The 22,361-nt window shown below is 61.7% G+C and overlaps 3 protein-coding genes and 1 long non-coding RNA gene across 5 annotated transcripts in view; 3 read left to right on the forward strand and 1 right to left on the reverse strand.

The window, feature by feature from the left end:
* LOC309846811 lies at nt 1–18,317 on the reverse strand. The gene is made up of 3 exons (XR_014302140.1): nt 17,706–18,317; nt 2,360–2,473; nt 1–590 (listed from the first exon to the last, which is right to left on the reverse strand). It is a non-coding gene; the product is annotated as an uncharacterized lncRNA (long non-coding RNA).
* On the forward strand, nt 3,873–5,885 carry TMEM141 (transmembrane protein 141). Its single transcript, XM_082696376.1, has 5 exons — nt 3,873–4,000; nt 4,286–4,352; nt 4,525–4,608; nt 4,820–4,927; nt 5,242–5,885. Exons 1-5 carry the CDS (start codon nt 3,947–3,949, stop codon nt 5,253–5,255), a joined length of 327 nt encoding a protein of 108 aa, XP_082552502.1. The 5' UTR covers nt 3,873–3,946; the 3' UTR covers nt 5,256–5,885.
* On the forward strand, nt 7,494–16,949 carry CCDC183 (coiled-coil domain containing 183). Its single transcript, XM_082696323.1, has 14 exons — nt 7,494–8,140; nt 8,611–8,732; nt 9,188–9,265; nt 9,439–9,606; nt 9,737–9,841; nt 11,668–11,790; nt 13,190–13,315; nt 13,431–13,485; nt 14,009–14,109; nt 14,701–14,861; nt 15,103–15,271; nt 15,361–15,471; nt 15,568–15,664; nt 16,553–16,949. Exons 1-14 carry the CDS (start codon nt 8,071–8,073, stop codon nt 16,669–16,671), a joined length of 1,605 nt encoding a protein of 534 aa, XP_082552449.1. The 5' UTR covers nt 7,494–8,070; the 3' UTR covers nt 16,672–16,949.
* Nucleotides 17,058–22,361, forward strand: part of RABL6 (RAB, member RAS oncogene family like 6) — a 20,580-nt gene continuing 15,276 nt past the window's right edge. For both annotated transcript variants that reach the window (XM_082696301.1, XM_082696302.1), the window contains exon 1: nt 17,058–17,455. In XM_082696301.1, coding sequence (XP_082552427.1) covers nt 17,326–17,455 — 130 coding nt within the window. In that variant the 5' untranslated portion in view covers nt 17,058–17,325. The remainder of the gene's footprint in view (nt 17,456–22,361) is intronic.

Below are 22,361 nucleotides of genomic sequence, written 5' to 3' on the forward strand. Positions count from 1 at the left end.
TAGGTGTTTGGAGGGCTTTATTCAAAACTACCCGGAAGCAGAAGCCACCAAGTGTCCCCCATGGCCACGTGGATGACGAACCGTCCATGGCAGGAGGGCGTGGAAGGAGCAAACCATCCACTCAGGTAACGTGCTTGGAAAATCCCCATCGGTTCCTGGGTGAGAGAGGCCTTTTCAGGAAGACTACAGATGGGGATACCTTTCTAGAACCTTCCAGAATTCGCAAGTGCCCAGGAACAGGAAGCTGCTCGGCGGTGGCGGGCTGGGGGGTGGGTAGGCTTGGCGGCCAGCAGAAGGGCACGTGGCCACTGTCGGACCTGGGATTGTGGCCACGCATCTGCGTCTGTCTATAAACTCACAGAGCTGACAGCAAAAAAGTGAGGTCTGTGTGTGACCGAGACGTTGTTTACAACACGTAAATCCAGGGCGCCTGGGTGGCTCAGTGGGTTGAGCCTCTGCCTTCGGCTCAGGTCATGATCTCAGGGTCCTGGGATCGAGCCCCACTTTGGGCTCTCTGCTCCGAGGGGAGCCTGCCTCCTCTTTCTCTCTGCCTCTTTACCTACTTGTGGTCTCTGTCTGTCAAATAAAATCTTAAAAAAAAAAATAAAATGCATAAATACAAGTGACAAATACGTACAAAATCTCCCAAACGCAGCTCCCCGGCTGGGGGACAGGAAGGCCAAAGGAATCCGTCCCACTCCCTCCAAGGCCAGAGCTCCAAGGCCAGGGTGGGGGCAGGACAGGTGCCCACGCCAACCGCAAGCCTGAGCAAGGCCCGGACAACCACAGCCTCGGACGGCCTGAGGAGCCCCCCAGGGGCAGGGCAGCCCCTCTACCCATGGAAAACGCACTGGCCCTGACGAGGGCCTTCACAGCAGCCCAGCCACCCGTTGGCTCCCTGTGTCCTCGGCCTCACAGCGGGGGGGCAAACCTCAAGGACAACAATGTGACGCTCCCCGGCATCTGGAGCCATCCCGGCACCAGGCAACACCCGGCCCGCTGGCCCCGTGGCATTTCCAGCACCGGCCCGGAGCCGGCCGCTCCCCGGGCAGCTTGTGGCTTCTGCCCCCTCCTCAAACCACAGTCTACACCCCACTCCACCCGGATCTCTTTCCTCCGGGCTGTGAGCTTAATCTGCATATTCTTCTGTGTTTACGTATTGTCTCTGCGCTGCACACTCTAAACTCCGGGACAGCCAGCGCTACCAGGGGCCTGACGGCTTCGGATTCCCCAGCTCCGGGTGCAGAAGGTGCTCGGTTCATAGCTGTGGATAAATGAGGGAGTAAGGTCGCTTCAGCCTGCAGGTCCGCTAGAGCCTGGGGCCTCTCTGCCGCGCCACCACGTCTGCAGCCCGTGGCAGGGGTCTGCGTGCTGGCATGGCCGGCCTTGTCCACAGCCGCAGCGGAAACTCCGCCTGGAGCCTCGTCTGGCTTCCCTGCCTCACTCTCTCGCAGCGTCACGCTGTGAAGACCAAGGGCACAGGTGTGGGGGGCTGCCACCTTGCCCAGCAGTCCCCCTGGCCGGCCCAGGGTTCTGAGCCTCCAGGAGGAGGGCAGGACTCAGAGGCTGGTTGGCTCAGACCCAACACTTCTTTCCCTGGAGGTTCTCGTTCTGTTCCTGTTCACCAGACCGCCGAGGCTCCCCTGTACCCACTCTCTTGGTTCTCCAGCACCCTGCTAATCCAGGAGCCCCAGTATCCTTCCAGTAAACTCTCACTGGTTATGGTGGGTCAGGGCTGCTGACCACCTCTCCGCCAGGCCCAGCCCAGTCAGGTTCCTGCCCCCCGGGGTGCTTCCTAACCCTGGGACCCGTCCTCAGGGGAGGAGAAAGAATCTCAGGTGTTCCGAGCCTCCACCTGCTGACCATGGAGGGAGCCCAAGCTGCACGGACAATCAAGGGCCCCCTGGCGCCCTGCACAGTTGGGCTCCACCCCAGGGGGCCCAGCAGGAGGTGGGAGGGGAATGGAGGTTACTTTGTGCCGGCCAGATTCCCCTACAGACCCCAGGGGTCACACCTACACAGTTCCCCCTCTACGTGCTGGAACAGGTGTCCGCCCCCCCAACCTGGGGTGCTCTGAGTTCTAGGTTCCTGCCCCGGCCCTCGGGGTCTCCCATGTCCCACTCACGTCTGGGGAGTTGCTTTGCAAACACACTGTCCGCTTTCCCCTAATTTGCACGTGCCCTCTGTGTCCCTCCAGGGAACGGGCCAGGGCTGGGCACCTCTGCAGTGACTTCACGAAGGGCTCCTGCCCCTCAGGCAGCGTCAGCAATGTGCAGGCCAGTCAGGGCGTGGCCTCCTGGGGTGGCATGTCCTGCACCTGAGGGCAGGCCCCAGAGCTCTCAGTCACGTGGGCACTTACAGGGCAGGGGTGGTGCCTCAGCCGCCAAGGACCACACTTCCTGGCTCCAGTCAGCCTCTGGATGACCAGCAGCTGCCCTGCTGCAAGCTTCAGGCTTCCTCCCGTCCGCTGGGCCTCCAGTTTCATTGGAGCAGCCACAAGAATGGGACCGAGAAGAGGAAGGAGGAAGAGGAGGGAGAGTGGGACAGGGGAGGAGGCAGGAGGCGTGCAGGGAGGGAAGGACAAGGAGGGGGGAGGAGGGCAGGGGGAGAGAGAAGGGGGGGGCAGGAGGGGAAGGGGGTGGGGAGACCCCTGTCTGGGTAGGAGGGGCCGGCTCAGATGCATCAGCTTGCCCACACGCACCCCTCCAGGTGTGGGCAGGGGGGAGGCAGGTGGTGGGAAGGGCAGAAGCAGCTCATACTGGCAAACGGAGTGTGGACAGCACAGGATGGCCTCCTTGTGCTGCCAGGGAAGGCGGAAGGGTACCGGCCTGCAGCCCACTCTCCCCGGTTGTGTGCAGACCTGAATCTAGGGCTCTGGGGGCTCGGGACAAGGCGACCATCCCCCAAGCTTGCCCTGGCTTTCCTGGCCCTCTGGGCAGCCAGACCACGGCAGGGAGAACCATCAGCCCCAGGCCCCACAGGGAAAGATGTGCACTGTCTCCCCTACAAGAAACCGACCCCGGCCCGCACCACCCGGAGCGCTTGCTTCTCTCCAGCAGGCCTGGGTTCACAGCAACCCCTCCCACTCCTTCTCCATAAAGTACTTCCTCGTGGTCATTGGTTGGCCTCATCCCTGGTTTTGCTGTGGCTCGCATGTCCCAAATTGCAAGTCTCTGCTGCTCCCCAGTAAACTCCTGGTTGCTGGTAAAATAACTTGTTTTTCAGGTCAGTGCTACCGTCTAGGGCAGGGAGGCGGGGCGGGGGAGGGGGGGCCAGGGGCGTCTGGCCCACCCAGAATGTCCAGCCTTGGTCCCTGGACAGAGGCTGTCCCCCACTCAGGGGGCCTCATCCTCCGGACGGGAGGTAGCTGGCCTCTACCCTGTGGCTGGGGCATTCGGGGGAGCTGGACGCACCCATAGGCCACACGACGCCCAAGCCATGTCCATTCCCAAGCCCACGCGCCACCTAGGACTTCAATGTTCTGACCGGCGACCTAAACTGATGCCCCCTCTCCCCCAGAAGACCTGGCCAGGCCCCAGCCTCATTGCCCCTCTACTTCAAAGACCACCTGAGTCCACACCGCAGACTCTCTGCCATCACTCAGACCCTCGGCCCTTCCCACCCTCTCTCAGGTCCCCCCAGCCCCGCCCCTCCTGCGAGCTCGTCCCCGCCCCTTCGCCTGTCCCGCGCAAGCTCCGCCCCTTTCGCACCCGCCCCTCCGCCCCTGCCCGCGCGTCCTGCAAGGCTCCGCCCCCTCTTCGCTCCGCCTCCCCCAGCGCGCAGCCCGCGCAGGCTCCGCCCCTGTCCACACCCGCCCCTCCGCCTGTCTCACGCGGTCCCGCCCCCGCCCCCCTGCACGTCCCGCAAGGCTCCGCCCCCCTGCTCGCCCCGCCCCCCGCACGTCGTGCGCAGGCTCCGCCCGTCCGCTACGGGTGACCTGCCAGCCATGGTGAACCTGGGCCTATCCCGGGTGGACGACGCCGTGGCCGCCAAGCACCCGGTGAGAAGGCCGGCCTGGCACGCGGGCCCCGGACCTCAGAAGCTGACCTGAGCGGGGCGGGTGGGGGCTCGATGGGGGGCTACGCTCCTCGGGGAAGAGAGACGGGGGAGGACGCTCCCGCTGTGGGCATCGGGGCAGCCTGGGTGGACATGGAGGCAGGTGTGGGCAAGCCCCAGGGCCTCACGACGAGTGGTCCCGCTCCCTGCGGCCGGAGTGTGCCCGAGGGCGGAACGGAGGGCCTGTGAACGGCGCGGGGACTGAGCCCTCACCCCTCCGCCGCCGCAGGGACTGGGGGAGTACGCCGCGTGCCAGTCCAAGGCCTTCGTGAAGGGCATTTTCAGCTTTGTCGCAGGTAGGCTGGGTCCAGACGTCCTGGGGTCCGGACAGACCGCACCTTCCCGTCTCACCTGAGTGCCGAGCAGGTGCCGTCCGGTCCCCCGTCCTCGGAGGCTGGGAGCCTGACGGCTGCTATGGGCGCCCAGGCGGTGGACAGGCTGGCTGATGGGGACCTTGGCTCTGGGCAGGCACCGGCGCCGCCTTCGGCCTGCAGATGTTCATCCGGAGGAAGTTCCTGTACCCCTTCCAGTGGCACGTGCTGGTGGCCGTGGGTGGGTACCCCAGGGGCTGTGCCTCCCGCGTTGACATGCACCTGAGTCGCCAGAGGTGATGCTGGCTTTCCGGCGGGGGGTCCCCACTGGGGTGGGGAGGCCGTGGTCCCATGCATCCCCACCTCCTGGGACGGGGTACCAGTTCTCGGTGCGAGTCCTGCCAAGCCCACAGGACCCTCTGCCCAACTGGCCCGTGGCCCCTGCTCCCCAGTCACAGGCTCAGTGGCCAGCTACTGGGTGACCCGAGTGGAGTCGCACAGATGCAGCAACCTCTGGCTCTTCCTGGAGACGGGGCAGCTCCCCGAAGACAGGGGTGCAGGTGAGAGGCCAGAGGGCAGCAGAAAGCAGGACCTGAGGCTCTGGGGCCAGAGGTTTCGGCAGGCAAACCCGAGGCCCAAGGTATAGACTGGACAGGGCCTCTCCCCTCTGGCCTGTCCATCCTGGAGGGCAGGAGTGGGTGGCATGCAACAGCCAGACCTTCCTGAGCCCCTTGGGCAGGAGGGGAGTGCAGAATCAGGTGTGTGGTCACCCCAAGAAGGGTGTCCAGACACCAAGCTGGCTGACGTCAGGCCTGTGTCCTTCTGGTGAGCGGCTTAGGCTGTGGTTCCAGCTGTCTCCCTTTGCCTCCTACAGATCGGCACAGCTAGGAGAGCTCCACCTGGGGCGCAGAAGACCTGGGGCCGAAAATTTCGAGCCCTCGGGGCCTCCTCACCTCAGGCCTGCCCTCCCCCCTCACACAGGCCCTCCCCACAGCCTAAGGTGACCCAACGGTGTCCCCTGCAGACATTCATGGGAGGTCTGCCAACCCTGTGCAAACCTTTGCTACTGCCCAGGTCACACCAGCGGGGCTGTCCCTGCAGTGGTTGGCCTCCCAGAGGGCAGTGAGAAACATGGTGGATGCTGAGAGCTGGAGAGCATCAGAAAGGCCCTGGCACTTGGTGGAAGGGACTTCTGCGGGCCCTGGTGCTCTGACACTCTCTGTCCGGCCCTGGCGTCCCCCACGGTCCAAGGGGACAGCTGCTGGGGGGCTTGCTGCACAGATAAATGCCTTGCCTTTTCCCAGCTGAGTTCTAAAACCATTGGGAAGGGGCGCCTGAGTGGCTTAGTGGGTTAAGCCTCTGCCTTCCGCTCAGGTCATGATCTCAGGGTCCTGGGATCGAGCCCCGCATCGGGCTCTCTGCTCAGCAGGGAGCCTGTTTCCCTTCTCTCTCTCTGCCTGCCTCTCTGCCTACTTGTGATCTCTGTCAAATAAATAAATAAAATCTTAAAAAAAAAAATACAACCATCGGGAAACACGTCAAAGCAGTAAGAAAATAGGAGACACAGGTCCTCTCGGCGCCATACACTGGCACTGGAGGACCCGCCAGGGCAGTTGCCAGCACAGCTCTAGAATCCAATGGTTCCACAGGCCTTCCCACGCGGGGTCTGCTTGCACACGTCCAGCCATGAGGGAGCAAAGCAGGGGTGTGCGGCCTGGTAGCGCCTGGCCCCTGGGACTCAAGGCACAGGAAGTGGCCATGCCTACCTGTCTACCATTCCAAACACACCTGTCAGATGAAGTCACTTCACTCCAAGGCAGGGGGAAGTGAAGGGTGGAGGGCGGCCAGAGCTAGCTTACTGGAGTTCCATCCACAGGGAGGGAAAGCTCTGAGTGGGCACGACTACACGCCCCACACACCCGACGGAGGGAGAGGCAGCAATGACATAAAAGCTGGGCAAATCCATCGTCCTGGACAGCGGCCCTCCCGGTCACACTGAAGGCCCACGACCTGGAGCCATGCTGCTCCAGCCCCAGCCCAACTCCTGCACCTCCCGGCCTAGCTGGTCATTGAGAAGAACGCTGAGCGCCTACTGTGCACCAGGGAATCGGTGAGTGGGCAGGCAAAGTCCAAGATAACCATGGTGTGAGCGAGCGAGGGTTGGGGTTTTCTTTCATGTAAGTGATCCAGGGTTGACAGGTGCTCAAGGACTCCCTCCAGTCTGCCCCCTGCTGTCCCTGCTGTCTCCCCTGCTGTGGCTTCTCTTCCGGGTGCACCTCATGGTCTCGGGCAGCTGCGCCAGCTCCAGCCATCATGCCTTCATCCCAGTCACTAGGGAAGATGATAGTTCACTCACCGCTTGGGCTTACCCTCCACCAGCCAAAATTAAGTCATGGGGTACACGCCTAGGAGGACCGCCTCGTTCTGGGCAGCCACGTACCCCACTAAAGTTCAGGGGTTTGAGGAACAAGGCAGAACCAATACTGAGGGACAGCGAGCAGGCTTTGCCTGCGGCCCAGGGAGAAGACGGGGTCGGGGGATGCCTATGGCTGGTTCTTCCAAACCCCTGCGGCCTCAGAGGGTGGCAGAAAGTGAGCCCATGGAGTTTTAAATGGGACAGGACTCACTTTCTTCAAAAAGTGGCAATGACCAGGAAGTGACCCCTGTGTAGGGTCTTAGCCTGCCGGCCATGGTTATGAACTGCGTGTTCCTAAATTTACACATCATAGACCTAACACCCAGGACTTGGAATATGACTGCATTTGGAGACAAAGCCTTTAAAGAAATGATCGCATTAAAATGGGGGGGGGGGGCTGATCCCGTCTGGACTGTGTCCTTCTGAGGGGAGGACACAGACACGAGCAGAGGGACGAACTTGTGGGGGTGCAGCGAGAAGATGGCCGTCTCCTAGCGCAGGAGGAACCAGCCTGCCAGCACTCCGATCTCAGACTTTCAGCCTCCAGGATATGAGACAATCAGTTTCCACGCTGGCAGCCACACGGGCTGTGGCTCTCTGTTACGGCAGCTCCAGCAAGTTCACGCAGCGTGGCCGGAAACAGTAACCGAGCTGGTACGCACCCCTGGGATCCCAGGCTGTCAGGGGTTCAGGGCCTACAACTCCAAGAGCAGCATGGGCTGGGGTGGCCCCTCCCAGAGTAAGTGGCACCGAAGGCTAGACCCAGGAATTCCCCCAAGGAGGCAGAGGCAAAGCAGGACGGGCTCTATCTAGGCAGCAGGCAGAAGGCAGGGAGAGGTGGGACCTCACGAGCCAGCTCGTCCAGTCTGTGAGTCTGAGCCTGGGGTGTGCTGAGGGAACGGAGATCCCATAAGGCAGAGGTGAGACGTTTTAGGAGACTCAGTGGAGGACAGCGTGGAGGTGTGGAGGGGGGGGCTGGTGTGGGTACGGTGTCAGACCACCACAGACCTTCCTGTGGAAGGCGCCTCCTCCCATACCCCTGAGCTGAGAGCAGCCACAAGACACACAGCCTGGGGACGGCCCCCCAGGCTCGCTCGGGGCAGCAGGTGGGGGCAGGGCAGTCCAGGACTGCCAGGGTTCCCTGAACTGGACATCGAGAACCTTGGCCCCCATCACAATGGGCCGAGATTCCGGGGATAAGCTGAACTGCGTGCAGTTCTGCTGAGCAGGCTCAGCACAGGGAGGGCGGGAGGTGCAGAGGGTCCCGAGAGGACCCCGAGGGCCACCATGAAGACCCGCAGCGAGGCAGAGGCGGACGAGCAGATCCAGGAGCTGAAGACGATCACTCGGCTCCAGGGTGAGCCGCCCCCAGGGGACCACCCTGCCTGGCCCCTCCCTGGGCTCAGAGCTCTCAGATTTAACACAGGGCCAGTCCAGGGCATACAAGGGCTAGTGGCCACCCCCCGCAAACAGACCTACGAGAAGGGACCAAAGGGACTGCCACGCAGGGGGGCTTCAAAGAGATGTGTGAGCCCTGTGAGCCCCAAAGCTGGAGGAGACAGGAAAGGACCCACCTGTTTCTCTGGCCCGTGGGTCTGGAAGGGATCCCAGGATGTGCCCCGCACAGCCACCTCCATAAGCACCGTTGAGCCAGGAAGCCCATGACCCTGAGCAGTGGGGGGAAGGACTGTGCCGTGGGATCAGCGTTCTCCTGCCTGCCCCACCTCGGACAGCCCTGGTGTGGAGCCCCCTCGGCTCGGGGACCCAGACCCACCCACATCCTGGCCCCCTGGCCCTCTGCCCCTCCGCCCCCACCCCCCACCCCAGAGCAATGCCGGGCACTGCAAATCCAAGCGGTAAAGGAAAAGACGGCCAAGAACAAAAGCACGCTGGCCCTCCTGCGCAGCGGCATCCGTCGCGGGACCCAAGACTGGGCTTTGGCCAAAAAGGTGAGCAGTCCCGTCCCCACCCTGCAGACCCCTGGCTGGGGATGGGGGGGGTGGGGCATGCACCTGCCGCAACAGTCCCACACACAAGTGGAGGGCAGGCGTCCTCTCTTCTCCCCCCTCCCCTGCCCTTCTGGAGCCGGCGGGCATCCTGGGGAGGGGCTTCCCAAGACCTGTTCCCCTAGCTGCAGTTACTCCCAAAAGTCTGCCGGCAGGGTGGGCCTGGCGGGGGTCCTTTTGGGGGGCTACCCCCTACAGCACGGGCCCCTCTGTCTCTCTGGCCTTGGAGGGGAGCCCTGGGCCCTCTTCTCCAGACTCCCATCACAGCTCAGCTGGAATGGTCGGATGGGGCCTTGCTGCTGGGCTGCACAGGGTAGAAGAGGCCAGGGGAGAATGCCTGGAGGGATGGGGGCCTGGGGGTCCACACAGACCCCAGCTCAGCCACTGCCGCTCTGCAGTACGACCAGCAGACCATTTCCAAGGCTTGCAGGAAGGACGTGTCCATGAGGCTGGCCCACGGCCGCTCCACCATGGAGGTAAGGTGGCAGGGGGGACCCCTCGGCTTCGCCCAGCCAGTGCGCACCCCCCACCACCACCACTAAACGGCGCTGCGGAGCCCGTCCCGATCCCGGGGTCCCGCCGCTCCAGCCCCGCCGCGCGCCGGCTCCCCGTGCGCACCCACGCGCGGGCCGTGCCCTCCCTGACCCAGGTGGCGCGGGAGAAGCTGCGGAAGTACGTGTTCGACCGCGTGAACGTACACAACGTGCTGATCCACCTGGTGCGGCGGCGGGGTCAGAAGCTGGAGAGCATGCAGCTGGAGCTGGCCAGCCTGAGGAGCCAGCCGGCCGCCACCAGGGAGGAGCTGCACCTGCTGCAGGTGGCGGGGGCGGGGCCGCGGGGGCGGGGCCGGACGAGAGACCCCGCCCTCCCCTGGAAGAAGGCGCAGCCTCCAGGTGGGCACCCGGGTGCTGTGTCCCTAAGAATAGTGTGCCCTCGGGCCACCCCAGGTCATCCGCCAGCTGGAGAACAGCATTGAAAAGACCATGGTCAAGATCACCACAAGTCAGAACATCCACCTGCTGTACGTGGGCCTGCTGGACTACCTGAAGAAAGTGAGCCCCTCACCCCAGCCCCCAGCCCAGGGAAGCCATCTGGCCGCCGGCGCCGGGGGTCTCAGGACCCAGACTCGGTGCAGGGCTGGCATCTCAGTGGGGACAGGAGCCTCCGGGCAGGACCGCGCCCCCCGCCCCCCCCCCACCCGCGGAGGGAAGGACTGCAACTCCCTTCAGGCCAGTGTGCCCCAAGGATAGACCCCTGCTGAGCAGGGGCACGTGTACCTGTCTGGAAACTTGTTATTTGCTACTTCAAAAGGCACATCATGGCATGTATCAGCATTGTGTGGGTTTTCTCGCATGTATTTGCTGGCTCAGCGTTCAGTTTTGCCCCATTCTTTGTCGTTTGCCTGGCCTCCGGGGGCAAAAATGGGTCCTGAGCCCTCAACAAGTTCCCTGTTACAGAGGACAAGCCACCTCTGAGCAGGCCGGTAACCTCTGAGCTTGCTCCCACTTCTTCCAAGCCGGCTGACCCCACCCGGCCCCCAGCAGAAGAGGCCTGGAGGAAGCCCCCAGGGTCCTTGAGTCCCACTGGGAGGCAGGGCCCCTCCATGGGAGGGGGAGGAGGAGGAGACAGGAGGGCCGGACGGGGTGCCGGGGTGCTGCGAGGAGCAGTGTGGCCGGAGGGCAGGGACAGTGAGGGAGTTCCCCAACTCCCTCATCCTGAGGCTGGCGCTCCGGCAGCCAGGTGGGTGGCGGGCGGAAGTGGGGTGGGGGAGGAGGGTGGTGTGGGCACCGCAGCCCTGCTGGCTGGAGTCACAACCCTCTGGGTCCCGCCGGTGGCCCAAAGAGCCAGGCACCGCGGCCCTCTTGCCTGTCCCTCTGCCTGGGCGCCCTGTGCCTAGAGACCTAGCTGCAGGTCCTGCCACCTTGCCCTCCAGGGCCCCTCCTCACACCCCTGCCCTCCGCTGCACTCCTGGGTCCAGCTCGCCTTCATCTGGGAGCAGGATGTCCCCCCAGGGGCATGTTCTTTGCAGAACAGACACATTGTTTTCTTAATTAGGCTCCATGCCCAGCGTGGATACCAGCATAGGGCATAGGGCTTGAACTCACGACCCTGAGATCAATACCTGAGTTGAAGCAAGCGTCGGATACCAACGAGCTGAGCCACCCAGGCACCCCAGAACATAGGCATTTTAAAAAAATAACTCCCATAGTCATCTATGTTAAAAAAAAAAAAAAAAACTAGCAAAGATTCTACATTGTAGTAACCAGTAACAAAATACTAAGTCCGATATATTGGGTATTTATGAACCTGGCTCTGTGCTCGATACCTCGTTATACCGTCTCAACACATTCTGACAGCTACCTTCCGAAAGAGCCGTTATCGACCGACGGGGACACTCAGAGAGGTTAAGTGGCTTTCCCGAGTTCCCACAGCCAGCTGGCCGGGGCAGCCTTGGCCTTGAGCTCCGAGTCTCTGACCACACATCTGTGTGCTGAGCCTCCCTGCCTCACTTCGGGCAGCAGCCAGTCCCTAGCAGCTCCCTGGGGTGCGGCCACTCCTCCCACAGTGGGACACCCCATCGCCATCCTCAGGGCTCACGCAGTCTCGGGTAAGGAGTTGGGGGTCGGCATCATCCACTCTGGAAGTGCAGCATCTGGTTGGCCACAGGCCCTGCTCTTCCCCCCCATTTTTTTAAAAGATTTATTTTAGAGAGAAAGCGTGCACGGGAGAGTGCAGAGGAGGGAGAGAGAATCTCGAGCTCTGCACCCAGCACAGAGTCCACCTTGGGGCTTGGTCTCACGTATGACCTGAGCCAAAATCATGAGTGAGGCACTCAACCGATGGCGTCACCGGGCCATTCTTGCCCTGTTCGATGCAGGAGCTGACCGGGTACCCCATGGAGCTGGACAAGCTGCAGAATCTGGTGGATGACTACTGCTCAGAGCTGTCAGACATGACAGTCATGTCCCAGGACGCTATGATGATTACAGATGAGGTCAAGGTGAGCTCAAGCCCCAGGGCTAGGGGTCCCACAGGGCTCCCTCGAAGACCCATCTGGCCCAGGGTCCGCAGGAACACCCCAGACCCACACAGCCTGCCATCCGTGGCTACCCCATGAGCCTGCTCTGCTCACACATGATGGCCCTGGACACAGAGGGTCCCACCAGGCATGGGAGCCTGAAGGGAGACCCAGGAGGGAGCTCATCTGGCCCAGGCAGGGACCATCCCGCCACCCAGTCTGCCTGCCAGTCAGGCATGCTTCATCCTCACGAGGGGACAGCGCACCAAGCCATCTAGCCATCCATGAAGAAATGTCACTACACCATTGGCCTGCACTGCAGAGAGAGGAGTGGGTGATGTGGGGCCATCCTGGTGCACTTACCTGCTCAGGGAGGTGATTCTTTTTATTTAATTTTTTTTTAAGTATTTATTTATTTGACAGACATGGATCACAAGTAGGCAGAGAGACAGCCAGAGAGAGGCGGGGAGGCAGGCTCTCCGCTGAGCAGAGAGCTCGATGCGGGGCTCGATCCCAGGACCCTGGGACCATGACCTGAGCCGAAGGCAGTGGTTTTAACCCACTGAGCCCCCCAGGGGCCCCGGGGAGGCGATCCTTGAGTGGGGCTCTGGAGGTCGGAGATTCCCAAGCCCGGAGGATGAAGGACAACAAAATCCTGGGGCCTCACCAGGCCAAGGGAGGAGCAAGTGGCCGGAGCAGAGAAGATGCAGAGGAACGGAGTCTGCGAGTGCAGGGAGGCGGACGTGGCGGGGGCTTAGCTCCTGGCCCCCCGCCCAACCTGGAGCTCTGGGAGGAGACACGGGGCCATGGGATCAGGTCTGCACTTCAAAACCAGGCGTGGTCGGGCTGCAGAGACCGAAAAGAACCACAGTCCGGATGCTGGTGGCCTGGGATGGGCAAGTTGTAGCGCTGGGTTCCTAAAGTCAACCGTGCTCAGAAGTCTCTCATGGTCACCCAAAAGAGTCTGGGGCTGAGTGAGATGTGGCTGGAGAGTGGAAGGGCCCCATCCAGGACGCATAGACAGGGGCGGGTGGATGATGGGTTTAGCCACCAAAACAGGACACGTGGGAGGAGACGGGGTTGGGGGACGATAGCAGGTTCCTTCTAGACACGTGGACTCACTCCCCGTTGAGTGAGTTCTCAGTGGAGCCCGGCAAGGCAGCGGGGAGCGCAGGCACCAAGAGAACTGGGAGCCCCGGGAGAGAGCCCTGAGAGGAGGGTGGGCGGCAGGAAGGCTGCAGGAGCACCTTAGGAGGACGGCGCAGCCGAGAGCCTCCAGTGCTATCCCCAGATCTGAGAGCGGGGACTGAAACTGAATGCTGGACTTCCGCCACGGGGGTCCTGGCGAGACGTGACCACGCCCCACCTCCCGTGTCCCCAGATGAACATGCGGCAAGGGGAGGCGACTTTCATCCAGGAACGCAGGGCTCGCGAGAACCGGCTCAATCAGCAGAAAAAGCTGATCGACAAGATCCACACGAAGGAGACCAACGAGAAGTACCGCCGGGTGAGTCCCCGCAGGGCCCGCAGCAGGAGAAGCACTGGGCGCCGCTCCCCAGCAGAGGGCGCTGCTCACCACCTCCTCCTCCTCCTCCTCCTCCCCCCCCTCCCCTTCCCACCAGGGCCGGCGGGACCTGGACTTCCCCCCCAATCTGATGGGTACAGAGACCGTGAAAGGTGAGCACTCCGCTCTCTGCCGCCCCCAGCCAGGGTCCCAAGAGGCCAGCAAGGGCTCAGGCCACCCAGTCAGGTCTCTGTAAGGCCAGGTGCACCTGCAGCGGCCAGGGAGAAGGAGACTCCTGCCTCTCCTGGCTCTACCTGCAGGGGCTGAGTGCCAACAGCCACAGCCCGCAGCCTTGGGCTCGCTGCCGAGGTGGCCAGGCCCCCAGCTTCTCCGCTGTTCCATGGTACCCCAGGGCTCCATCCCCCAGCGATTCCCCAGAAGAGACAAGTCCGGCCCCCTGGACCCTTGGGCTACCTTTGAGAAGCACCGCAAAGCCCCCATACCAGGCTGTTTCTGGATGGAGTCGCCCTGGGGCACCCTGGAAGGGCCAGCTGGCGGGGGGAGCAGGACAAAAGTGCAGGCAGGTCTGATGGGTACTGCCCAGCTCTCTGGCATGCACAGACGTGATTGATGGCCTCGAGCCGAGTTCCCACGCTCTTCCTGAATGCTGGCCACCTTCCCCTCGGCTCTGACCAGTAAGAAAAAGAGAGACCTCCAAGGCAGACATCAAGTACCAGACAGATGTGACCGCTTTGGTGGAGAAAGTGAAGACGGCAGTGCGGTGCTCCCACCTCTGGGTACTGCTCCCTGGCTCTCCTGAGGGAGGGTGGGAGGCAAGGAGCCCCTGCCCCAGCCCAAGGCCAGGCGGAGCCTCCCGAAGGAAGGGACGCAGAGCCGCAGCCCCCACGGCTGAGAGTGGAGAGCGTGCCGGCGTCTCCGAGTCACGTGCCAAGGGCCGCTCGGAGCCTGCTGGGATTCGAGGATCCAAGTGCCAAGACCCCCACCTACAATTCCATCCCTTCCCAAACCCCTAGGACCACACGAGAGGCCACCTCTGCCTGGCCCTTCCGTTTAACCTGATGTGGGTTTATCATCAGTAAGCCTTAGTTCCCGTCCTCAGCCCTGACGTGAGCGTGTCCACCCTCGGACAAGTGGCTCTGAGCGCAGCAGTCTTTGAGAGGCGGCCTCCTCGTCTCTGCCGTGGCCGTCGGCCCTCTCGGCTTGTGGTGGGGGTCCCATGCGCTGACCCGCAGAGAGCACTGGGCCCAGTGCCTGACCACAGTCACTATCATCCCAACCATGGGGAGGCGCCCAGAAGAAACCAGTCCCGGTCTTAGGGGGCTTGTGCCCACCGGGCCCACACCCGCTTGCCCCGTTGGCCCCACCAGGACATCGCTGGCCGGTTCCTGGCTCAGAGGAACACCGAGGAGAACCTGGAGCTGCAGACGGAGGACTGTGAGGGGCGGCGGGCGAAGCTGGAGGCTCTGATGAAGAAGCTGGAAGTGGAGCAGGCGGTCCTGAAGTTCCGCGAGACGCCCGCCTCCGCCAGGTAGCCCGCTAGGCCCCGGGGCCCCGGATGGGGCCCTCGAGAACAGCCCGTGTGTGTGGGCCCGGCTCGGAGCCAAGAGCGTCCACTGCCAACGAGCCAGCGGGGCCTGGCAGGTGGACTGGGGGACCCCAGCTGAGGGGCGCCGCACGCCCACATCCGAACTCCGGAGTCCCTGGATTTAGCACATCACCCGGCTCGGGGCGCCTTGGCCCGGAATCTGTGCCACCATCCTCCTCAACAGCTTCAAGTCCGTGGAGAAGAAAATGAAGGACATGCTGAGAGAAGAGGAAGACAGACTGCGGCTAGCCTACGCCAGCACGACCAAGAGCCAGAAACTGCTGCTGACCATCCAGACAGGCATCGACAACCTCTTCATCCGGCTGATTGGCATTGCCCTGCCCGCAGCCCAGGTGCCAGCTGTGGGGGTGTGGGGGGGAGCTGTCTGCAGAGGCCCTGGGAGAAGCCAGAGGAGAGATGGGACCCTCCTCCCGGCCCACAGAAAGAAGTGGCGCTCTCCGACAGCCTCGACATGTTCGGCAAGCTGGCGTACTGCGAAGCAAAGCTGCTGCACCTGGCCGACAGAGTGCAGACGCTGTCCATCACCGAGGAGGTAGCTGGAGGCAGCTGGAGGCTGGGTGTGCCCACCGCCCCCGCCCCCCCCCCCCGCCCCGTTCCCCTGGAGCTGACAGTTGCCTGTGCCCTGCAGGTAGACACAAAGGTGAGGGATACCCTAGAGACCTCGACTCTGAAGGAGAAGCACAACACCAGGGTCAGCTTTGAGGACCTGGAGGACGATATGATAGGTACAGCCTCGGGGCTACCTAGCCACGGGGAGGAAGGGAGGAACCAGTGGCAGATGGCTCCGTCTGACCGGGATAGCCTGGAGGCACAGGGCCCCCCGGGGGAGGGGTGCAGTGCCACAAGGACCGGGAGGGTGTATCCCCTGCACCCACGGGATTATAATTTAGGGAAGTGATTTAGTGAGGACACAGAGAGGCTGATGCCATTGAAAGGAGAATTTGTAACATCTCCTGACATGTGGGAGCATCACTGCCTTCGGGGAGTCCAGGGAGGAGTGAGGGAACAGTCTAGGCCAGAGCCTTTCTTGGAGTTTCTGCAGGAAAGAGCGGGTGAAGGCCAGGGCAAACAGCTTCCCATGGGCTGAGTGAGTGATGCTGGCGGCCTGTCGGAGTGATGCTGGCGGCCTTGGCGTGCAGGGGCTGTCCCCAGTTGCCTGGTGCCCGACCCTGTGTTGATTTAGCGGGAGAATATTGGCTTGGTGTGAGAGTTTGATGAGGAAGGGGGTTGGGAGGGGCGCCTGGGGGGCTCAGTGGGTTAAGGCTCTGCCTTCGGCGCAGGTCACGGTCTCAGGGTCCTGGCTCTCTGCGGGGCGGGGAGCCTGCTTCACCCTGCCCCTGCCTGCCCATCCACCTGCTTGTGATCGCTCTCTGTGTCAGATAAAGACTTAAAAAAAAGAAAAGGGGGCCGGGGGAGTGGGCTCTGAATCGGTCTGTTTGCAAGCGGCCGGCCTTCGGCCTCGGCAAGAATGGGCCCCCCGAGTGGCAGCCTCTGTCCCCAAGCCCGTAAGGCCCCTAATGCCAGCGCACCAGGCAGAGCGGAGTCAAGAGCAAGTGGCCAGAACGTGGCCCCGGGAGGCAGGCGGGCGCCCTCCTCCTCGCGCTCCGTTCCAGAAACCTTCCAGTTCGCGGACGTGGACCACAGCTACGTGCCCTCGCGCGCCGAGATCAAGCGGCAGGCCCAGCGGCTGCTGGAGGGCCGGCTCAAGGCGGCCAAGAAGAAGAGGAAGTAGCCCCCGCCCCATCCCGCCGGCCCTTCGGGACACAAATAAACATTTTTCCAGGACGGCTGGGGACACCGGGGACAGTGTGGGCACGAACCCGGCGGCCGCGGAAGTGGGGGTCGCGCTGGGAAGCGGGCGGAAAAGTGGGGCATTGGGCGTGGGTCCGGGGTTGAGGGGTGAGTCGGGGTGGGCCCCGCGAGGACGCGGACGGGCGTGAGGCCCGCCCCGAAAGCAGGGGGACAGCTCCGAGGACCGGCCGGCCGACGTGGCCGCGCGCCCACCGCCGCCGCCCGCGCCCTCTCGCGCATGCGCGCGCCCTAACGCCGCCGCCCGGCCGGGGCGCTCGCCGCGCTCCTAGGCGCCAAGAGCGCCTCACTCGCGTGTCGCTGCGCATGCGCGCGCCCTCTTGGCCCTCGCGGCGCCCCGTAGCCGCGCGCCTCGTCGAGCCAGCGCCAAGATGGCGGTTCTGACAGGCGGAGGGTGGCCGCGCCGGGGGTCGCTGGGGCCGGAGCGGAACCGCCGCGGCTGAGCCCCTGAGCCGCCCTCGAGGCAGGCGCCCGGCCGCCGGGACCCAGGACATGGTGCGATCCGCGCCAGGCCGCCGCCGCCGCCGCCGCCGCTGAGCTCGCGGGCCGCGCCGGGCTCGAACGGGGGAGCGGGAAGATGTTTTCCGCGCTCAAGAAGCTGGTGGGGTCGGAGCAGGCTCCGGGCCGCGACAAGAACATCCCCGCCGGGCTGCAGTCCATGAACCAGGCGCTGCAGAGGCGCTTCGCCAAAGGCGTGCAGTACAACAGTGAGTGCGGGCCGGCGCGCGGGCTTCCTGCCCGGGGGCGTGGGAGGTGGGGTCCGAGGGCCCGGGCGGAGGAGGGCGCTGCCCCGCGGGGTCCGCAGGCCCGGCCTCGGCGACTGGGACTCGGCGGCGCCCAGGTCGCGGCCCGGACCCGGAAGCACGGGGGGCCGTGTCGCGCCCCCGGGGCCTCGCGGTCTGCGGGGGGCTGTGGCAGGCCCTGCCCGTCTGTGCTGCGGCTCTGCTGCGCCCTTACCTGTGGCGGGGACTCTAGGGGCCTTCACTTGGGGCCGGGAGTTGACGCCGGGCCGGAGACGAGGTCCTGGAGGACCCCAGGGGTGGAGGGCGGGCGCCTCGGACCGCGGGGTCCCTCCCGAGGAGCGGAGGCGCGGGGAGCAACCCGTGCGCTTCGTTTGCACGGTGCAGTGCGTCCAGGCGGTTCCCGGTGCGCTCGGCGCGGCCCTGATTGGCCCGGATAACCTCGCCTAACGGCGGCTCTTACATAACGTGGGGAGAGCTCTGTGGTCTGTGACGCTTGAGGGGGTGGGGGGGCTCCTCTCGGAGAACCACGTGACAGCCTGCCCGGGAGCCCCGAGATCCGGCGGCCCCGGTGGTGTGAGCCTTGGGGTTTTTCCTCGTAGGCTTCCTGTTCGGTTTGCAGGGAATGTCGTCTGCGCCACATATGCCTGCCCCACCCCCTCCCTCGTCTTCGGAGCATTTGGGGGGGATATATTTGGAAAAGGCTCCAGAAGGCAGAAGGACTCTCTACTGTAGGAGACTTTTCTTCCCCTGACGGAGGGAGCAGTTATTTTCAGCTGCCCCAGAGCGCAGGACGTTTCCAGGCCTGTGATCAATTATGCAGACTGGGTAGTTCTCTTGACCTCTAAGTGTTTCCTTCTCGCTGTCCTTTCCTAGCGTTATTTAAACGCTTTTTATGTTGTTCTCGGCGTTTGAATTGTTCCCTTTCAAGTATCTTCATACGTTGCTACAAGATTTTGGACGCCTCCCTGCCCCTCCCTTTGCTACTTTAAGGGGAGCTTTTGGTCCCTGCGGTGGCCTATTTAGTCAGTAATGCACAACACGAAGAAACCAATTAGGAGGGTCTCTGTGTGGGTTTAGAAGAGAGGTGGTTGTCGGCGTATGTGCCCCACCGTTTTGCATGTGTGTCTTCACATTCAGAGAAGAGAATGGCAAGTCAGAATACTCACATGTCCAAACCCGGAGGATCTACATTTGGAGTCCCTCGTTCACTTTTATTACTTAATGGTATTGTTTTCAACTTGATCCTAGTCTTGTGGAATCAGAGCTGGAAACTGAATTTTTCACCTTCTGGAAAGCACTCCGAGAGGCACATCGCCTAGCCTTGGGTGGTCAAAGACGGGTGGGGGTGCGCGGTAGACTTATCCCAGAGAAGTAAGCCCGGTCTCCGGGAGCTGGGAGGACAGGCTGTGATTCCCTAGGACTCCCGGAAATGGGGTGAGATGGTGAGAAGTTACATTAGAGGGAGGTTGTCTCTGTAGTTGGACGATATGCAGCTTTGAAACTTTCTGATAGACTTTGTTTATTTTCCAAAATAGCTTACTTAGGAGAAACGAACCAGCAATCTGAGGACTACAGATGCAGGATTTTTGTAGGAAAGAGCTGATGACGTCCAAGTGTAGATGCTGTTTCTTACAGATCCTTGTTCTCTTGGGGCAGACAAGTCGTCTCCTTTTAAATGGCTCTGACACTGAGAAGTGCTCAGGTCACATGCGGGAGCCCAGCATACACATCAAATTTAGAATCAAAATCTGAGTGGAGCCCTGGACCATAGTTACAGTTTGAAAGTTACTTGCATTCAAAGTGGAAGAGTGTTGCCTAACCTGGTCTATCCTTTCTACCACCACTGGACACAATTTCTTCACCCTGTTTGGTGAAGAAGCCTTAACTGGGGCAACTTCCCAAGTGAGGAAGTACCATCCCTAATGGAGCTGGTCAGGAGTGCCCTTGCTCAGGCCAGCTTTCCTCACTCACAGAGAAAGCCTCCAGACAATGGGACAGCGGAGTCCTGGCCAGGTGGCTCTCAGCACTAGAATTTAAAAATAGACTTAAGCACTCCTTCACTAAGAAACCTTTTGAAAGGTTGATATCAGGATAAGAGCGCTTTTCCAGGGTAGAAAGGAAATAGCTTTAAGATTATCAAGATTCTGTGAACAGACAAGTCATGTTTGAAAAAGAACCAAAGAGAACCTCTAGGCATGAAAACCACGGTCGTGAAAAATCAAACTCAGCACACAGGTGCGGCAGCGCCATAACCAGACTAAGGAGAGAGTTGGTGCTGGAAGAGAGATGTGCAAGCCCAGAAATGAAGCAGATTCCAGCACACACCTGGCGGGGCTTTCAGACAGAATAGCACGAATGGGGAAGAAGCGGTATTGGAGGGAATGAAGACGGGATTTTCCAGAATTCATGAAATACGTGAAGCTCCCAAGAAGTCCATGTCCAGAGTTTTTAAAAACATGCATAGCTAGACACATCATCAGGCATTTTCGGAACATCAGGACGCCTGGGTTGCTCAGTTGGTTGAGCGTCTGACTTGTGATCTTGGTTCAGGTCGTGAGATCGAGCCGCATGCGGGGCCCTGTGCTCAGTGGGGAGGCTGCTTGAGATTCTCTCTCTCATCCTCCCTCTGCACTGCCCCCGCCATGAAGGAACAAACAAACAGTGTTCGGAGAGCCCGGCGTCACCCTAGCTGAGACAGCGTGGAAGCAAGGGTGCTCGGCTTGCTTCCTGCACATGGTAAACTCCGGTGCCGGACAGAGGAGGAAAACGCAAGAAGCAGGGTAGCCATCCAGTCCTGCTCGTGCGCACAGACCTAATAACCTAGTGAGAGGTCAGGAAATGAGCACAGGAAAAGCATCAGAATATTAATAACAAGCCATTGCACTGAGACCAAGTCAGACTCCCCAAGAATGCCAGGGTTAGGAGAGATGATAGTCTGTGCTTTACTGTGGATTAAAGGAGACGCAGCATTATAACCTCAATGGGTCCAAGAAACAGACCTGATAAAATTCAACTCCCATTCATGATTTACAGAAAATGAGAAGAGGTTAGGATTTTATTTTTATTTATTTATTTTTTAAAGATTTTATTTCTTAATTTGGCAGAGACACAGCAAGAGAGGGAACACAAGCAAGGAGATTGGGAGAGGGAGAAGCAGGCTTCCCGCCAAGCAGGGAGCCCGGCACGGGGCTCCATCCCAGGACCCTGGGATCAAGACCTGAGCCGAAGGCAGACGCTTAACAACTGAACCACCAGGCGCCCCTAAGGTTTTATTTTTAAGTAATCTCCACACCTAACAAGGGGCTCGAACCCACGACTCTGAAATCAAGAGTCACCTGCTCCACTGACAGAGCCAGGTTCTTAGTGTTGCAGACGACAGCCAGAGCCCTTGTGATGAATGTGGCTTCAACCCAGACCTTAAAGGGGCCCCGGAGATAAAGTTCCAAGAAACAACGAGCTGCTGGTAGAAGATCAGGAAACGCCCAGCAAACATCAGACCTTGGCCTCTGAGGACTTGAGGTTTCACAGAACGTCAAGTCAGTACACAGTCCGAAACACTGTGACAGCTTCGAGCGGTGGCAGATGGTGGCCGCCCTTAGGGCCGGGACCTCCAAGGGTGTGTATAAACAGATGAGCGTGTGTACGCCGGAGGCTCCCGTCGTGTGGACGCTGCTTCGGTGGAAGGAGTCAGTATGCATGATATGTCCCAGAGATCAAAGAGGGCTGAAAATAAAAGCAGGAATTGGTACAAAAGGGCCAGGCAGATTTGAAAAGGAAACTGCTCCGGAAAGCGAAGAAAAGGTAAGAAACTGCGGCCGTGAAATGAGAACACGTCGCTGTAGCAGGCGGAGTGCGGAGAGCACGAGGTGCGGCTCTGGCCGTTCCCAGCAAGGTCTGGGGGCTGGTGCTTGTCCTGCCCTCAGCCTGGCCAGGGTTGTCTTGGGGGCAGGAGCCTGCCGCCCCCCCCCCCCCGGGGGGTCAGCTGCACGTGGTCTGTCCCCCTCATCCTCACTGAACGAGGGCAGAGGCCCCGGCGTCAGGGGACTCCCCGAGACCGGCATGCTTGCCGCAGCGGGTTCCGGCTCCCGCCAGGGACCCAGGACCTCCCCACAGCTGCGCTCACAGCACAGACATGTCACGTCCTGACCTGTCTCCCAGGTTCTCCTAGGTGTCTGGCTTCTGGCTGGAATCGAGTCTCGATTGCCCGGACCTTGAGGGCAGAGGCCGGGTGTGTTCTGTGTGCGGACATGACGGAAGAGGGGCAGCCCCGAGGTCTGACCGGCGGCGGTCCGAGTGCGCGCCCTGAACACGGAAGCTGGGACTCAGGGAGCCGGGCTGCACTGAGGCGGTTGGCGCCGCTGGTCTCACGGGGAGAGTACTGAGTCTTCAGGAACAGAGGGGCTTTGGGGCACTCGGGGGTGCGAGGAGGGAAAAGCCAGATGGCCGGGGGGCGAGACAGGGCTTCAGGGCAGCTCCACAGTGTCCTCGCCCAGCCCCAGGGCATGAAGCGCCATCCCCCGTCCACAGGGCTGCGCCAGGCGGTCCAGGAACCTGGCAGCCCGTCCCTCGGGCTGCCCATCTGCACGTCTTCTCAAGCCAGAACCTTCCCCGGGGGCCCACTCCATCACCATGGTCATCAGTGTTGCTCCCGCCCTCGCCCCTGGCCCCGCCCACCGGCTCTCCATGGCATTCCGGACTGCTCTTTGTCTTTCTTTCTTTCTTTCTTTCTTTTTTTTTTTAAAGATTTTATTTATTTATTTGACAGACAGAGATCACAAGTAGGCAGAGAGGCAGGCAGAGAGGAGGAAGCAGACTCCCCACGGAGCAGAGAGCCCGATGCGGGGCTCGATCCCAGGACTCTGGGATCATG

Source organism: Mustela nivalis, assembly GCF_964662115.1.
Source record: "Mustela nivalis genome assembly, chromosome: 13".
NCBI classification, from domain to species: domain Eukaryota; kingdom Metazoa; phylum Chordata; class Mammalia; order Carnivora; family Mustelidae; genus Mustela; species Mustela nivalis.

Bases quoted from the DNA above. Each gene is read 5' to 3' on its own strand.
- CCDC183 (XM_082696323.1), top strand. From the start codon at position 8,071: ATGAAGACCCGCAGCGAGGCAGAGGCGGACGAGCAGATCCAGGAGCTG. The intron at 13,316-13,430 runs GTGAGTCCCCGC...CCTTCCCACCAG, and splicing joins CCAACGAGAAGTACCGCCGG to GGCCGGCGGGACCTGGACTT. The intron at 14,862-15,102 runs GTAGCCCGCTAG...CCTCCTCAACAG, and splicing joins GAGACGCCCGCCTCCGCCAG to CTTCAAGTCCGTGGAGAAGA.
- TMEM141 (XM_082696376.1), top strand. From the start codon at position 3,947: ATGGTGAACCTGGGCCTATCCCGGGTGGACGACGCCGTGGCCGCCAAG. The intron at 4,001-4,285 runs GTGAGAAGGCCG...CCGCCGCCGCAG, and splicing joins CCGTGGCCGCCAAGCACCCG to GGACTGGGGGAGTACGCCGC. The intron at 4,353-4,524 runs GTAGGCTGGGTC...GGCTCTGGGCAG, and splicing joins CATTTTCAGCTTTGTCGCAG to GCACCGGCGCCGCCTTCGGC.